We start from the raw sequence: 18,553 nt of genomic DNA on the forward strand, positions 1-18,553 counted from the left end.
CATCGACTTGCCTCCATTCCTCACAAATCACATAGCGGCGCTGATGGGTGGTAGGGCTCTGATATTTTCACACTACATGTACCTGCTGGCTGGCATAGCATAAGCCAAGGTGGTGGTGAGAGACCCCTGTCCACCTCAAGTTCCAGCACTGCTACATTTGGGTACTTCGAGTCCAACCTTGTTGATATGATATAGCTTAGTCGACCAAAGGGCTTGACTAGAGCCGCAAATTCATCATGTACCTGATATCCCATTGGCATCTCACGAAGTTCCAAGATGATTGTCTGTGACTCCTGGTAGAATGTCCCGTTACTAGGTAACACTCATCATTATCTTATCAATCCGTTCCCAGCAACTAGTTGTGTCTATCCTCATGCTGACATGTATGCCGCCATGGACATTCCCTGTAAGAAAAGATCTCCTATGTCCAGTCTCCAAAGTCTCGTGTCTCCGGAGTGTGGGAATTTCGTCCATAGTTAGGTCTGGACCTCTTCGTCATCTCTCAATCGTCACACCACTTCATCAAGTAGACAGTCTTGGAGTGGATTTTTATGTGCATCCCCCTCCCCTCCATCTCAGTCCCTTCCAGTGGGATCCTTATGGCCTGCCCTTGCTCTTTGACTCTTTGTGTTAGTGGATCTTTGCAGTCTTGGTCATAATGACCTCTGGTGAGGCAGTGAATGCTCCGTAATTCCTAACGTTTGGTTTTGCCTTCTCAAGTCGTGAGGTCAGTCCTTATTGCTATTCCCCTTGGATCAAACTATGACGGGCCAAAAGGTAACCTCTCCATATCGTCTATCACTGGATCTCCTTTCTTTTGACATAGCGTCGACTCAATGCCTGCCTCACAGACTCTTGATTTGTGTGTCTTGCATTGTGATTCATTTCCTCGGCTTCTCTTTCTCTGCTCAGACTGATTGTGACTTGGGAGGTCCCTCATCTGTCTGTCCACTGATGAGATGCTCGGGGGGGAGGGGGGGTTTCGTGAGGGCTCAGTATCTTGGGTTTGCCATGGGGCAAAGAGGGAGGTTGACTCTGCTGTGGTTTCATGTTGTGTCCCAGCTGTTCGTCTCCTCCCTCCATTCCCTGAGAATTGAGTGCTCCGAATTTGGTGAACTCTACAGAGGGATGATAGAGTTCTTCCCACTGTGCAATTATGTCTCTAATGGTCACCAATTAAGGGCCTATACATTAGTGATGTCTTTTACGAGTCACGGTGGGCAGACAGATAGATGATCTCTGCAGGATCGGGCTGGGGGAAGCTGCAGTGGTGGTTGGTTCTATGTGAGACGGGCTCTCATGGCTGAGGGGTTCTCACAGCTGAGTGGTCGGTGGTGGGTGGGTAGTCAGTTCCCACAGCTTAGTGGGTTGGTGGTGGTGGATGGTTTAAGGGGGGGGGGCTGTGGTTTTGGCCCCCATGGAGGGGGGGGGGGGGGAAAGGGGAGGGGGGTGTGGTTTGGGCTCCCATGGTAGAGTGTCTGCTGGGGGGGGAGAGGGACTGTGGTCCTCTTTGGTATGTTCTCCCGCGACGAAGGGGGGGGGAGCAATAAATCTTCTTCAATCTTAGACTCACTGATGTCATCCCCAAGTAATGTGATCTGTTGTCGCTAGTACAGTAAACATTATAAGTTTTTTGGCATCCTATTATTCCGATTAGGAGAAATATGCTCTTTCCATACATGCCTTTTTTGCTGTTATTGGTATTTCTACAGATTTAGTCCATCTGTAACTAGATTCTTGTACAGGTATCTATTGTCAGCTGTCTTCTGTCGCTGACATATTTTGGATCTTACCCACCAATGCCTTTTTTCAATACTCATACAATCACATCAGCCATACAAGTAGTAGTGGATAGCTTCATAGAGAGGTAAGCATTTGTTTTCTTAAATCATTTGTTTTTCTGATGCATAAGAGTAAATCAGATTCTTTTGTATTTGTGCTATTTATTGCAGGGATAATTCTAGAGATACCGATTTCATTATTGATAAACTTAATGTCTTCCGTCCGGACAGAGTATTTAAGGTCAGTATTTTTTTGGCTTTAGTTATGCAGTTTATTTGTTCCACGTTCTTCTGTGCCTTAAGTCCCGTACAATTTTGCAGTTTCTGCTGCAGATGCACTACCAGATAACAGGGGCTGTTCATTATCGACATAGGTGCCATGTATTAGCTGGCATTGGGGTTCTTGTCAGACTTTTAGGGCACAGATCCACTATTTCAAGCACTTCTCAGTATGAAATCTTTTTTGAAAAAAGTGCTTTATATCCTTTCTTGGCTCACTTAATTTTGACTTTCACAATTCTGATTTCGCAATACATTTCATTAGTTTACCTCTTTTTTTTACGTATAAAGTTCATCATAGTTTCCATTTCTTACACTACCCTTTAGTGGCACGAGATTTGTTCAATTTGATGTGCTGGCTTCATCCTATCATCTACGAATAGTTTCGATTCATTGTTAGAAAGGCCATTATAAGATGGTGCTATAATTGGGGAAACAGTTTGTTGAAATAACTACTGGGGTGAGGAATAAAAGGCTAACTGGTGTGGTATGTGGTTCCTTCTTGTCAGAGACAGGAAGGAAGTATCTTCTATTTCCAATTAGTGGTGGTTTCTGTGGAAATGGAATGGGTTTTTTAAGTGCAATATCTTAGGAAGGTTCAGATTATTAGTTAGTTTAATAGGCACTGAGCCACATTATAGATTATTTATTTCGAGAAACAGGCTGTGTAAATGAGGATGTGGACACCAGGTGTCAAATCTAAGGCAGAGTAAAAAGCCTCGGACTCTTGTTCTGGAATTACATTTTTTTTTGTTGAATCTTATAATCATTATCATTTTTCCCAGATATATCTTCAATTTAGTGGGAAATCTGATGATGGAGCCCGCTTTGCTAGAGCAGTGCTGTGATATCATTTCCATGATGCTGTCAAATTTTCAACTTTCATCTACAAATATTGTCAGCATTCTTGGCGAACAACTTCAGGTATTGTAATTCAGTTCTTGGTGAATAACTTTATTTGGCTTTTGGCCTCCCATATAAAATTTCTATCCAAGTGCAGTTATTGGCTTCGAAATTGGTTGCTTGCTCTATCCCGGATGAGATGAGTGAGGCTAGCAAGTCCCCATCACCTAAAGTCATTTGTTTGCTCGAGAACATAACTCTTGAGGCTGACAAGGCCCTCATTCATTATATCAGGGTATGGGGACTTTAGTATCAGTAATGTCGTAGGGCTTATTGTTCATTACTCTAGTAAGTTTGATGGCTGTGTTTTTATGAATATCAGGAGCTGGAACCGTTTCCAGTTCATCCTTCTTTGGAGAAAATCAAAAGCTTTCACGATGAACTTTGCAGGGCTAAGTGCCCTCGTGATCAATTGTTGAAAGTCAGTAATAATGTTCCAAATTTAGGGATCTATACGTGCTCCTTTACTTCTAGAGATTTGATCTGATGCTGTTTTTTCAGTTTGTGAGGAAAATAGAGTACCTTCCTCAATCATTTATTTTATGGAGGTACGTAAATTTACATTTGCTAGATTTATGACCCTCAGTACATCTTGTTCATTCTGAATGACCATAGGGGTGTCATTTTTGAATTTTCAGCCTCCAAAGTTTGTCTGAAAGTTTCAAAACGATGACAAGTGTTCAGCCTCAAATGGACAAATGTGGGATAACTGAGGAGCTCAATCTCTGGAAATCTGATCCAAATTTTGTTTCAGGTGTCTGGGATCTTCTTGATTTTTGTGGAAACAATGGAATCAAGGATATGATGCCCTTGGTTGCTGATTTCATTTCCAAAGTTAGTCTCTTGTGGTATTCTTTTACTTTTGAACGTTAGTCCCTCAGACTGTGATATCGATTTGTACGTTTATGCCAATCTGCTCTGATGTGCTGGACACGCAGGTTGGTATTGGGGATCCTCATCGTATTGTTTTCCAATGGCCTATACATGCTACTTCTAGTCCTGTATTTTCAAATCAAAAGGACAATGGTCAGCTTGACGAGATAATCGGCAGTGATTTGGGAGTGTCAGAAGAAGTGTTGGTTAAGATTATTGTAATCCTGAAAAAACACCTTCTTCACGATGATGTGATGGTCGTGGATGTGACTTCACGCACACTTCAGGTGAGTGTATTGGATTGATATTTTAATTGATTCTTTTAGTGACATCAATAATTTGATTTTGTGGTAGGTTTTGTCTACCTTTACGAGTATATGTGATTTCTATGCCTTGATTTTTTGCTTGTGTTTTTTACTGAAAGACTCACATTTTTTAATCACCACTGGAGAAAGTGCCATAATTTGTGAGCTAGTGCAATAAATTTTATTGTTTTGCTGAATGCCTCTCCGTGGTCGAAAGTATGTATATTAAATTTTATTGTTGGTTTCTCCTCTCTATGTGTCTCGGTCTGATTTTTCCTATCTAACTATCTGCTGACCCACTCGCGAGTTACATTAACACTTGTGATATCCTGTGAAACTATTTTACCTATAATTTTTCAATCAATAGAAGGGTGGCATGCAATCTGAAGTTCTTGCACATTATCTAATTTCTCCTAATTTTTTTGAAGGGAGTTCTATCCACTGAAATGGGTCAGCGTTGCCTTTCATGTTTCAGTAGCTACGATAAGTCGTTACTCTCTGTATGTACACCAATGATGAAGAATTTTTATTAGACACTAACTAGTTCATATGAAAGCTAGTCTTATTATTATAGTACTTTGTTAGGTCCATTCAAAAGGTGTTAACTCTGAGCTCGTTGAACGGATGCTCTCTGATTTTAGAGCAAAGCACAAAGGTATGGGAACTATGTCCTATTTGTTTCTTTGTTTTCATGAAACTTGTCTACGGCAGGAAATTCCTTAAAAATCTTTTGCCAGATCAATAGAAAAACTTTTCAAGGATTTCAACGAATACAATCAATGAAGAGAAAATTTTTGTTGATATTTAACTATGATACGCAATGCCAAAGTCTTAAGAGATGTCAATTGAAGAGTAGAAAATTGTCAATGCGAACTAATGCTACCTACTTGGCCGAAATTGCCGGGGACAGTGATGTGCATAATTCTTTAATGCCTCCAAGCCCTAAGAGTGAATAAGGGTTTAGAAAAGAACTTCGTAATCTTCGCTTGGGTTGGCCAGGTGAAGTACTATCTCTTTATTTGTTGGTGGGCCAAAGCCAAAATTACTTGTTCTCTCATGTGAAGAATACGTGACAACTCACATGAGTCCCTGGATGGGAAATGGAGAGGGAGTACCAACTGGAACACAACGGTGAGGCGCTTATGGAACATGGCTCACTTACTTACATGACTATCTAGTGTTATCTAACACTACTTAGAGGGGCAGCCAAAATCTGATATCTCTTGCTATCATATTTGGGCTTAAAATCTGTTGAACCATTCTTGTGGGCGGTGATTGAGGCTAAAAAAATAGTTAGAATGACTGAATTTTGTATCAATATGATGTGAAGACCTTAATATGTTTGTAATACCAGTCTGATAGGGTCAAGAATTCTTCAATCCAGTTTTCTTTTCAAAAAAAGGAATTCTTCGCTAGCTTTTATTTGTCAGCTTGGTCAGAAGAAATGCAGGAATTCTTGTTCTTTGTTATCGTATACATCTAGATTTCTTTGTGGTATGCTATGTCTATCTGTCAAAGATAGTATGCTGTAAGTTTTCTATAGTAAACCGCTATGTAGTTCCTGACTCTATTGAAGGCCTGTGTCAATAGCCATACCTTGCATATGTGGCCATGAGGATAGGGTCTCTCCTTTTGTATATTTACCATCGCTTCATAATATTTCATTTCAAGCTACAGGCATTAGATTTTCTTTCAAAAAATCAGTATTTGCATAGTATAATATAATCTGAAATGTCTTCTTGAAAAATGACGTGTAGGCAGAATATCATAGGCTGGATTTAAAATTTACAGCCTTCAATTTTGATATTAGAATAATAGAAGAGAAAAAACCAATTGGGAGATGCTGTAGCCCACATCTGGGAGGTGGAACTTCCCAAGCTAAAAGGTTATGGTCTGAGGTCAAGCTTATCAAATTATCCTCATGCTCATAGCCGGATGGGTTCTTTTCAAAGACATATCAAAAGCGCTTCAATAAAAGAGCCCAATAAATCGGGCCACACATGTGGGGTAGCACGTATGACTCTCAACCTCAAAAAATCCTGTCATAAGAAGACATTGATGGGCAGGCCATCTGTTTTTTCAAGAAATCATTACTCGATGGAACTGCTGCAGCAGGAGGCCAGGAACGGGAACACCTGTGACCAGAGGATGGGGTCATGTTTGCTCAATCCTCGTTTGTTTCTCTTTCAAACTATTCCCTTCTCCATGGATTTCTTCCTAAACCGAGATTCTCTTTTCTTGGATCTGTTCATTTTATTGATGAGCGACTAGATTCGTGGATCGACATTCTTGGGATTTTTGGCGAACTATTGAGTCAAGATACCTGGCCGTATCATAGTCTACCTGGTGTTGGAAAGTACCCTGCTTCAAAACCTATGTCATTGTTTCGCTTCTAAAGGGTAAGACAGCGTGGTACCTTGGGCTTGCCTTGGAGGGTTACAGTCCGAACACATTATATGAGGTAGCCATGAAAATGGTGCCATTTGCTGCAGTATTTGGTTAGAAACCACCTAGTGTAGTCTGCTGTTCAGGCATTTTCTTAACTCTTGGAGGAAAGAATCAGTGCCACATATTTTCTTAATGTAATCATGGAAGGCCGCTTTCCTAATGAAGTGTCAAGCTAATGAATGCAGGAAGGAATTCAGTCTTCAGTCTGAGACTCGGTTACACTCCCAGAGTAAATGAGTAATTTCTGTAGAACCTTGGATCAGGAATTCCAAATGTAGCTCGGATAGTAACACGATCTAAGAATCACAACAGTGTTTGTAGAAGGAAAAAATGAAAAGCAATAACCATGATCACATTGGATCGGGTTATCGTTTTCTTGAAGGAAAGGGAGAATCTCCCCCGCCAGCCTCGATAGCGTCTAAGTGCCTCAGCCCCTTGCCAGGAAGTCCGTTTGTGTCCCTTCCGACTCCCTGTCTTCTTATTTATGATTTGAACTTGCCTCTATTTGTCTTCCGCATGCGGCTCCGCAAGGGTGGGTCTGAGTCGTTTCTTCCTTCGCACGTATGTGCGTGGAAGAGTTGTATCAGTGTGCAGCACAGACTATCTCCAGTTTGTATTCCAATTGACTGTAGTATTCAAGAAATCGAACAGATTGCCCTTGAGGCGGTGTTTAGGATATGTAGGAATGCAATCAACAGACCTCTTGGTCAACAAGAATTCAAATAAGAAACACAATCATCTGAGCTCTTGATCAACAAGTATTCTCTGAGTTGTGAGTAAAAGAAAAGAAGAACTCAAACTTGCTAGAGCATCTGCTGGATGAACGGGACGTCTGGAGATGGCCTCATCCGACACACTGGATGTTGATTGATGCTGGTTTGGATCAACTCCCGGTCCTGATCTGGAAGATCTTTGCTCTCCCTCTTCTTGAAAAAGAAATCCCAAAATCAATCTAATATTCTTCACGCTTATTTATTTTTTAGCTCCATTAACTCCCATCCTGATTAATTGGAGCTTTTACGCTCAGCAACTGGCGAACGTGCGGAGCTTCACTTGTGCTTATTATTGTCTTGATAAGTCCTAATGAGGGCCTTATCATAGGATGGCCAGAAAGGGTTGTCCAACTCCTTTCTCTTCCTCTTCAATTCCCGTCCCGCATTATCATCTCCACTTCACCTTGTATTCATGTGGCTCGACCCCAGTCAATCCCTACCTCCTTCGTTTGGACTTCCTGCTGACCATTCCCGTTCTCTTCTTCAGCCCGGGAGCTATTCTCGCTCGTCTCCCTCTGGACCCTGTCCATCACTATCCAATTGAAGTTCTTATCACAATTACATAAAAGAAGATACGGCCAGTATCCTATGTATCAGATTCTCAACAGATGACCAAACAATAAACTTTATCAGGCCTTTTCAGCTTAGACATCACATACCACTTGATATGAGCTTTGTAACTGATATGTTCTTGTATTGAATTGGTAGAAATTCAGAAATTGAAATTAGTGACTTACAGTATAGAGTCTGCTCTACTAGATCTTTCAAGCGAATGTCCCTCTTGTCTCCGTCGCCAACCGCCATGATATACAGGAACACGCTCAGATGTTCAGGCCGAATGCAGCTTTGCCCTCCCAGCTCCCGTGTGCTCCAAGAAAGTTCGATGAAGAAGAAGATCCCTTCCTCCCCCCAAGTCCCCTTTATTTATAATATCCTTTATTCCTTCCTTAAATTACCAGTCAAGAACTGGCAGTTATTTTGGCAGGTCAGCACCACCTGCACCAGTGCCCCTCTCTAGGACATTGAACCTCTTTTTCTGTCCTTGACATAAACTCTTATGGGGATCGTATTGGTTACCTTGAGGAGTATCCATTTCTTGGGGAAACACCATGAAGAAAAATACTCTTTTTAACAGTAAGTTGGTAGCAATACTGCCTTTAAGCAACCAAGAGATTATGGACCATATATTGCGTCATACATTGTATCTCCGTTGAGTTTGGTTTGATATTCGGTTACTGTTTTGGCTTTTCAGAATCTCATTTTCTTCATGATAAAGAGACCTTATCTAATACTGCTTTAACCAACCAAGGGTATCGGCAGTCCGAAATTGTGCAATTCTACTAAGGGACTCCATGTCTTAGTTCTGCAAGGTATGCAACTCTTTGGGGAGCACTGCTCAAAATGTAGCAGATATGGAAAAATTGAGAGGCTGATGGATGATGATATACGTGTAACCCTCGCTGGTAATGTGTGGCTGCTTTTCCTAAAACTCAATCAGTCATCTCCCTTTCTACCCACAAAACTTCTAATGGGTACATCAGGTTATTATCTGTATTTTGCTTTAGGAGTGCACTTACAAAAGCCCTTCAAAGAACTATCTGATTATCCAAGGCCTTTTTATTCAGAGCCAATTCAGGAGTACATGAGGGATCATCTTTCATGAGGAACCAAGAAGCAGCATGGATGATGCAATCGAAGACAGAATCTGTGACCTTTATGAACTCTATGTAGAGGGAATGGACGAGGATAAAGGTCCCCAGATGCGCGAGCTGTACGTAGAGCTTGCAGAGCTATGACCCAATGGTTATATGGACAATGTGGGAATCAAAGATGCGATTTACAGAGCAAAGGAGAGAAGGAAAACTCTTCACAGGCAGCAGAAGATCGCTGAGGCCGAATGCCGAGAAGGCGATCGCAGTCGATCTTGGCAGATCCAAATCTGCTGCTTCAACAGTGATCTCGAGGTTTTTCTCATCTCAATCATGGCGAAGCGCGGTGGAATCGCAGTGGACGTGCCGCTATCTCGCTTCGGCATGCTAGTAGCGCAGCTCGAGTCTGTAGCGGCTTCCGCTAGACAACAGCCACCTGACTCTCTGCTCTGCTTTGATCTTCTCTCGGAGCTTGTCTCAGCCATTGATGATGATTCTAAGAAAGCAATAGTTCCATGGCAGCGGAAATGTGAAGAAGCTCTGTACTCTTTGCTGATCAAGGGGCCATGGCGTTCGGTCCGACGTCTGGCATCGTTAGCGATGGCAAAAGTTATTGAAAAGGGTGATAGCATTTCAGTACATTCAAGAGTGAGCAGCCTCCAAGGATGGTTGGCGGATAGCAGGAGAAGTGAACCTTCAGCGTGTGCAGGTGTTGCTCAGTGCTTGGGTGAATTATACCATGTATTTGGGCGGAGAATATCAGCTGGGCTTGCAAAAACCTCCAGCATTGTATCAAAGTTGATGCGATTCCATGAGGATTTTGTCAGGCAAGATGCAATATTAATGCTCCAAAAGGCACTAGATGGCTCTGGTGGTACTGGCTCTTCATTGGCATTTTCAGAAGCATTCCGGATACTGACAAGAGCTGCGGGTGGCGACAAAGCTTATAATATTAGGCTTGCTGCGGGAAAATGCTTAAAAACCTTTGCTGACATACAAGCACCTGGTTTGAGAGTTCCAGAAGTAGAGAATGCGGCTCTCTACTGCAGCAAGGCCCTCGATGACCCTGTTACATCAGTAAGGGATGCTTTTGGCCCTAGGGATGAATCTCGAGAATCAGGAGAAACAAAAAGGTAGATCTAGTCCACCAAGAAAATTGGAAGGTTGCGTTGAAAGACACCTAATGGCACCATTTGTCAAAGCCAGTGGAGCGCGATTAAGAGATATACGTATTGGTTTGAATTTATCATGGGTATTCTTTTTGCAGGCGATTCACCTGAAGTATCGTCTTCCAGACAGTGATCTGCAAGAGTTTGCTTTGAAAGCGCTAAGTATGCTTCAGTTTAAATCTTCAAAGAATGCTCACAAGCTGGCCTGTGTTCTCTACATACTCCGTGTTGGTGTATCTGATCAGCTGATAGAGCCAACTCAGAGGGACTTCTTGGGTCTTCTTTACCAACAGCTTAAGTTGTCTGACTTTAGCCCATCCATGGGTGTTGCGGTGTTAGGCACACTCTCATATCTTTTGAGCACTCTGGGACAGGTCCCGCTAGATTTCAAACAAGTCCTTGATGACACTGTTGTGGCTGCATTATCTCATTCCTCGATTCATGTGATGTCGGCAAGGAGCGAGAAGTATCGGCTCTTATTTCATCTTCCGCATGGCAACGAAAGAAGAGGGAAAATGGAGGGTGGTGACGACGGAGTTATGGACAAGGCGGCGGACTCGAAGGATCTCCAGCAGCAGAGCAAGGCCCTCGACAAGCTCACAGATAGAGAGGTGGATTGCCAATTGAACTTCACAAGTGTTCAGGAGGCAATGGCTGCTCTCTTATCATCATCTGAAGCTGATATGAATGCAATAAGATCGAGACTAACCATTCAAGCAATCGAAGGGTCTCAAGTTACGTCTTTGATTACTGTTTCTACAATGATACCATCTCCCTTGCTCCCTTGCTCCAGCTCCCTTGCTCCAGCTCCCTTGCTCCCTTGTGGCGAGGACATGAGAGTTACCAGCTCCCTTGCTCCAATCATAGAAACTGAGATGCAGATCTTCATGAAGATCCTGACAGGGAAGACGATCACCCATGAGGTGGAAAGCAGAGCCAAGATTGACACTGTGAAGGCAAAAATTCAGGATAAGGAAGAAATCCGTCCAGACGTGCAGCGTCTGATTTTTGCCGGGAAGCAACTTGAGGTTGGACATAACCTCGCTGATTACAACATCCAGAAGGAGGTTACTTTGCACCTCGTTCTGAGGTTGAGGGGAGGCACCATGAAGCCTTCATTCTGGGCGGTTGGGAGGAAGTAAACCAAGAACAAATGATCTGCCAAAAGAATGTTCCTCCGGACATCAGAGACACATACACGCTTCTTGTTCTCAACATCACTTCCCGTGGATGATCTTCTTCCGCTCTTCAGTCGATATGGGAAAGTTGTGGATATCTTCATTTCAAAGGATCACAGCACAGGGGAATCAAGGGGCTTTGCATTTGTGCGCTACAAATACGCCCAGGAGGCACAGGAAGCTGTTGAGAAACTTGAAGGGAAAATTGTTGAGGGGAGGGATATTATGGTTAAGTTTGCGAAGTACAGTCCTAATGCTAAACCCATTCGTAAAGGAAGGGAAACAGGAATTTTATCTCGCTCGTGGGGGAGAACTTGGAGTGGAAGTCTCAAGACAAGACATAAAGGAGGAGAAGGTTGTGCTTGGACGGGATGGAGGGGAGGATCTTTTTCGCGGACGGATGACCCTTCAACTGACCCGCGACGTCTCCTAAATATACAGTTGCAGAAAAGGGAGGACTATGGCATCGTCTACAGCGGCAGACGTCGATTTCAGAATCATAATGTAGAGGGAGAGAGGAGAACAGGCAGAAAGGGCCGCACAGACTATTATGACGGTTATCACAGCACATACACGGCAGAGGAGGGAAGGCGGGAAGCTCATGGCAAGCATGTTGCAAGAGAAGAGGAAGAAATGGACAGAAGACGAGTGGGGAGAGGAGATGATTATCAGGGAGGGAGCGGGGAAAGAGTACAGGCACATCGCTATGGCGAGGGCAGCGGCTCCTAGGGAGGCAGGAAAGGGCACCCAGAGCATAAAGGGGGAATGGAGGTCCAGGGCGACGACAGCGGTGAATGCCAACATCAGGGACTAGACGACGCCTTCAATAGGCAGCTTAGAGAGAGAAGGGAAGATCCAAAAAGTGGAAACAAGACTCGACAGAATGCTGGACATCAGAAGAGGAAGATGGCTGGGTGCAAGTGCAACCACGTTGAAGGAGAATCGGGAGAAAGCAGCCCAATGGAATCTGGAGGTCAGATATTTGCTACAAATGTCTAAGACAAGGGCACCATGCTTGGGAATGCCGGGGCCAAATAACCTGCAGGAAATGCAGGCAGGCAGGGCATCGACAAGCTTATTGTGCTGCCAGCAAAGGAGAGACATCAACTAAGAAAGTTTCTGAAAGTGGATAGGGGAAACAAAGGGAAGAGTAACACACAAGCGGAGGATTTGGCGAACAAGCGAGACCTGGAGGATCAAGATGTCTTCAAAGGATGTCTAGGGATGTCCTACAATGAGCCGCGAATATTGAGAAGGTGAGACAGGGTCTCTGGGAGAAGTGCCCGAGCCTGGAAAGGGCAGAGTTATGGGCTCTGGAAAATGGACAGTTTTTTTATCTGTGGGGCTCCACTGACAGCATTCGACATGGTCAAAGGTTGGAGACAAGAAGTCGAAGAACATGCAGAGTTGACATGGCGACATGTGCTTCCAAAGGATGGAGCCCCAAAAGAGGCGCATGCTACAACCATACTAGAAGCCTGAGACATCCATATGGGGTACAGAATCAAGTTGACACTAGAAGCCAGGGTCAAGTCTTTCGGCATACTCCGGAGTATCCTCTCAACTGGAGTTGTATACGGTGACCCAGATTGCGTGATAGTAGAAGTGGAGCGTTTCAAGGGGGCACTGATTCCACCCAAAGTCATTTTGTGGGGCCCAGAGGGGTCTTTTGAGATCCGGCTGTATACACGGACGCCACCAGTGATATCGAGGGGATGTACAAGAAGGGACGAGGATGAAGCTCGGAATGAGGAGGATACACCATGGGAGAGAGAAACCAAAGGACCAGCAGGAGCAGTGATCAAAGAAAACCGAGAAGCGGAAAGCAGGCAGGGAGCAAGAGGGGGAGAGACTGGTCACCAGGACGCGAGTGCGGTAAGAAAGCAATCTAGGGCTGCAGAAGATAGGCAGGAAACAGATGAAGGAGCCCACTGTCGGACAAATATGGAAAATGTCAATCAAGAGGTGGTGATGATTGAAGGGGGGACAAACTAACACCTGGAGAAAGCAGGAGAAGGAGAAACATCTGCAGGCAACCCCCCCAACAACCGAATGTGGTGAAGAAAGCAAGGAAGCCGGAAGAAGGGACTAACCAGAGAACCGCAGAGCAGCACATGACACAAGAAGACAAAGAGAGAAGTACCAGAACCAGCATGGTCTATTGGAGGAAGAAGACAATAATGAATCATGATCGTGGAATGGCTAAGCTGATGAAGATTGCAATGAGCAACAGGTCGAAGCGTATACGGGGGGGAAAGGAGAAGGGGAACACAGAGAACAAGGCTCCAATGTCGAGTTCAAGTTTGAGTATACCAGATGCGGAGATACTCACAAGGAAACTGGCAGACAAAAGGGTTGAACGAAACGAAGGAGAAGATAATCCCCTATTCAGCCAGCTTGTAAAAGAGATTGCAGCGAAGGTGGGATTGCAACGTACCCAAGAAGGGGGAGGGGGACCCGAAGGTTTTTCATGAAGTGTATTTCATGGAATGTTCGTGGGCTCCGAGATGAAAGAAGACGAGGAGTAATAAGAAACCATCTGAAAGAATGGGGAGCCACAGTAGTATGTTTTCAGGAAACGATGTTGGAAAGCTGTGAAGGTAGAGTGTGGAACACAGTGAGACGAGGCTTTCTTGAGGGATTCTTGGCAGTCAATGCAGTAGGACGCTCTGGTGGGGTGATAATAGCTTGGAACGATACAGAGTTTGATAAACTAGAAACCTGGTCGGGACAAGCAACAGCAGCAGCCAAGCTAAAAAGGCGAAGCGATGATTTTGAGATGGTCATAATTTTAGTGTACAGTCCGACAAATGTAGCGAGGAGTGCTTTATGGGGGGAGTTGGCAGAGGTAGTTTCCAAATTCCAAGGATCGCCAATGTTGTTCGGGGGAGATTTCAATACAACGCTAGAGGGTGGGGACAGGTCACAAGACAGGGGTGGGCTAGACCTTGACTCAGCAGATTTTTGGTCATTCATCTCTGAAGCAGACCTTCAAGAAATGGGGCCAGTGGACTGTGTGTACATGTGGAGGAGCATGGCGGGAGGCGATATGAAATCTAGACTTGATAGGTTTCTATGCTCAGTAGAGATGGCGGAGAAGTTTCCTAATGCAGATGTGAAATCACTGCCAAGGCCGCTGTCAGATCATACTCCCATTGTGTGGGTGACCAACGAGGCTTTTAGGCGCTCCACATACTTCAAGATGGATCAATCGTGGTTTCATGAGGAAAAGTTCAAGGAAGAAATAGGGCAAGCATGGACTGCACAACCAAGGGGAAGGTCAGATATAGAGACCATCGCTCAGAAATTGAACGGACTACGGCAACATTTGATGGGGTATCGAAAACGAGTCTGGGATACGAAGAAGAAGAGGAGGAATGATGCCCTAGCCAAAGTAAAGCAACTGGATGTTTTGGAAGACAATAGAACCCTAGAGGACGAGGAGGTTCAAGAGCGTAGAAGATGGCAGATTGTGGTGGCTGCGGAGGACAAAAAATTGGAGATGGATTGGAGACAGCGATCTAGGCAATTATGGCTACAGGCAGGGGACGCAAACACGAGATTCTTCCATCCGGTGGCAAGTGGCAGGTGACGCACAAATCAAATATTGAAAATAAAGGTGGGAGAGCGGGAATACACTGGCACACAGGCAGTGGGACAAGCCATAGCAGACCATTTCAGATCCTTCTCCAGAAAGGGAAGACAGAGTAGATGGAAGTGATGCGGCAAGGGGGCAAAGAGAGTGAGCTTTGAACGTCAAGCGGAACTGATCTGACCATTTTCAGAAGACGAGGTCAAGACAGCAATTAAGGGGTTGAATGGGGAGGGAGCCCCGGGTCCAGATGGCATCCGGTATTCTTTTATAGCCAGTGTTGGAACCTGGTCAGATCGGATGTGATGGCCACATTTGAGGATTTTAGAGAAGAACGGGGCAACATGGAGAAGATTAATAGATCACATATTTTCCTCCTGCCAAATGGTCCAGGGGGGGAAAAATTGAAGACTTTAGACCCATTTCGTTGTCGAATTCAATCTACTTGATTATAGCCAAGGTGCTAGCAAACAGGCTCAGAGCAAGGATTGGTGAACTGGTCGGCCCCGCTCAGTCAGCCTTTATTCCTGGCAGGCTACTGGTGGACAGTGTGGTAACAGCCGGGGAAATAATAGCCGCATGGAAGAGGAAGGGAACACGAGGGTTCATGTGGAAAGTTGATTTTGCCAAAGCATACGACTCTTTAGACTGGGATTTCCTATGGGCCTCTATGAAAAGGAGGGACTTCCCCAAGAAATGGGTAATATGGGTGAAGAGATGTATTACTTCGCACTCCTGCACGGTGCTGATAAATGGGCGGCCGGAAGGCGGTCGAATACAGCCTCAACGAGGAGTGAGACAAGGCTGCCCATTGGCACCGCTACTGTTTGTCTTGGCAGTGGATGCACTTGCAGTTTGCACTGAGCAAGCATGCACAAAGGGCTTACTGTTAGGCTATCAACTACCCGGGCAGTCTGATGGAATTCCTCTGCTACAATACGCTGATGACACCACCTTCTTCATTGAAGGTTCAGTGTGGGAAGCCAGAAATTTATCCATATTGATTGATCTTTTTGCAGATTTCTCGGGACTTCAAATAAATAGGAGCAAATCCGCTTTTATGTGTAACAGGCTCCCGCCAGAAGAGGAGTCACAGTGTGCGGAGATTCTAAGAACACTGATTGGACGACTTCCAATGAGATATCTTGGACTACCACTGACGAAGGGGAGGATGAAAAAGGCTGATTGCAACATGTCATTGAGAAGATGGAAAGACGACTAGAGGGATGGCAAGCAAAAGTGCTATCGAAAGGGGGACAGTTGGTGCTGCTGAGGTCAGTTTTATCATTCATTCTGATTTTCTATCTCTCAGTATTCAAGATGCCCACGGGAGTCGGGAAGCAAATAGAAGGCATGATGAGGCGCTTCCTATGGAGAGGATCCGGACCAGAACAAAGGGGGGGCCTTGCGATGGTGGCATGGGATAAGTTATGTCGCCCCGTCAAGAGAGGCGGTCTGGGGGTCCTACACATGCAGAGTATGAAAATAGCCCTTCTAACCAAATGGGTGGAGAGAATAATTAATCCACGAGAGGATCTGGTCATCCATCTATTGCATGGCATCTATGGTGAGAGACTGAATTGGGACAGAATGCAGACCCTTATCATGGAGCATCCCCGTTCTGGCAAGGGCTGAGGCAGGTTTTTCCAAGAGTACAAGGTTTTTTCTCGGCCAAGTTAGGCGATGGGATGGCATTCCGATATTGGAGAGACGCATGGTCGTCACGGGGTATTCTTTGTGAGATATTCCCCCAACTGTATGCTCTTGCCCAGGAGCAAGATGCCCATGTGTGTAACTGCTGGGAGGGAGCGTGGAACCTGATCATACATGGGGCCTTATCTGACCAGCGTGTGTCCGAGCTCATCGATATGCAGCAATCCCTATTACAGTTACGACCAGAGGATGGAGAAAAGGACAGGTGGGAGTGGACAAATGGCCCCTTTTCGGTTCGGAAGGCTTATACGATGATCTGACAGGGGCAAGAGGTGATAGGGCACTAGTCAGTGCATGCAGGTTCGTATGGCGCCAAAGAGTCCCATTGAAGGCGAGATTTTTTGGATGGCTGTTAGCAAGGAAAAAATTAATGACCAGAGTCTTTGGCAAAAGGCTAGACCCAGATACTTCGTCACAATACGTGCTATGTATGAATGGGGAGGAAGATTGCAACCATCTCTTCTTTGATGCTCCTTTGCTCGCACGGTTTGGGCCAGCCAGCCACTTTTAAGGTTGAAGGTGACTTTTGAAGTGGCTTTTTGGGACTCGGCACAGAATTGCGCGGGTAGAGGAAACTAGGACGGGTGCCGAGCTCTAGCGGTGTTGTGGGCCATTTGGGTACATAGAAACGAGGTGTTGTTCCGAGGACGGACTTCTACAGATGGAGCAATACATGAAGCAGAAGGAATTATGGCTGCATGGTCATCCCACGCGACGGGAGGTGTAGGGAGATATTGAAGATGACTGAAAGGATGGTATGGTTCAAATGGGAAGTTCACCGATTCATCGGGTGTTTATCCCTTGTTATAGTTCACAATTTTTTTTTTTTTCATGATTGGTACAAACCTCCCAATACACTACTTAAAAAAATGATAAGAAGCACCTGAAGAGGGAGGCAAATGCATTGCAAGAGCCCCTTGAAATGAGACATTATTGCTGGAAAGGGGACTGCATTAATAAAATCATCTCCTGCAAGACAAACAGGGGAAACCTTGCCTAATTTGTGTGGAGGCAAGTGGCTGGTCTGGAGATTCTTCAGATCTAGTGGATGTTCCTGGTCAATGCAGGCTGGATCTCCTTGCTATCTTTTCCTTTCTTAGTTTACACTTTTCTAACCTCTCACTCTTCATTCACTCATATCTCTCAGTAACGATTCCCTCTATTTGGTTCTTTTTAACAGTCAATAGCGAATTGCATTATACGGATTACCTGCTTATGTAGCAATTTCTTGGCAATTACAACTGGATCATATAAATTTTGGATTCTTGTTTTGGGTATCTTTTATCCTAAGAATATGATCATTCATTATGTCAACTCTTATGATAGACTTGTGGCAAGTAGACATTCACTTTCAACTGGTACCTGAAACCAAGATCTTGAGTCATCAACTATTAAATCTGTAGCAGTCTGTATTTCTTTTCTTCCCAGGGGAACCCTTGAACCTTTGCTTGAAATAGAGCTAGTGTAGCTGTCAGCAGATGCCTATTTTTTCCTCTCTGCTGCAATATTTGTAACATATTTGTAACATATTCTTCAGCATTCACTTACTACATCCTTTGGGTTTAGAAAAAAGATCAGATCTTGGGGAAAAATTGCATTGAGCGTTTGAATGCTTTAACCAAATTGCATGGATGGATGGAGAACACATTTAAGGTAAAAAAGGGCATTACTCTGTGAAAATGGGCTGCCATTTGGAACAATGACAAACATCATTTAATTTGTTTCTTGAACAATTTTTTGGAAGAAAACTTCTTGAACATATAAAGCTGTTCATGTCATTCTTTCAAGCAGGGTTTTTTTTGTAACTTTGTTTTTTAGGGTTCTGATCCTTTTATAAGTTTTAGTTAGCATAAGATAAATCTTAGAAATGAGGGAGCAGTATAGATGATG

General features: G+C 44.3%; 1 protein-coding gene across 3 annotated transcripts in view; it reads left to right on the top strand.

Annotated features, from left to right (window-relative positions):
* The window catches only part of ATM (Serine/Threonine-kinase ATM-like protein), a 131,384-nt gene that overhangs the window by 60,820 nt on the left and 52,011 nt on the right, over positions 1-18,553 (top strand). For all 3 annotated transcript variants that reach the window (XM_078574924.1, XM_078574922.1, XM_078574923.1), the window contains 11 exons: positions 1,746-1,867; positions 1,953-2,022; positions 2,103-2,230; positions 2,846-2,984; positions 3,061-3,198; positions 3,286-3,384; positions 3,465-3,511; positions 3,602-3,797; positions 3,902-4,123; positions 4,570-4,641; positions 4,727-4,796. In XM_078574924.1, coding sequence (XP_078431050.1) covers positions 1,746-1,867; positions 1,953-2,022; positions 2,103-2,230; positions 2,846-2,984; positions 3,061-3,198; positions 3,286-3,384; positions 3,465-3,511; positions 3,602-3,797; positions 3,902-4,123; positions 4,570-4,641; positions 4,727-4,796 — 1,303 coding nt within the window. The remainder of the gene's footprint in view (positions 1-1,745; positions 1,868-1,952; positions 2,023-2,102; positions 2,231-2,845; positions 2,985-3,060; positions 3,199-3,285; positions 3,385-3,464; positions 3,512-3,601; positions 3,798-3,901; positions 4,124-4,569; positions 4,642-4,726; positions 4,797-18,553) is intronic.

The sequence above is a fragment of the Wolffia australiana genome, chromosome 5 (assembly GCF_029677425.1).
Source record: "Wolffia australiana isolate 7733 chromosome 5, ASM2967742v1".
Taxonomy (NCBI): domain Eukaryota; kingdom Viridiplantae; phylum Streptophyta; class Magnoliopsida; order Alismatales; family Araceae; genus Wolffia; species Wolffia australiana.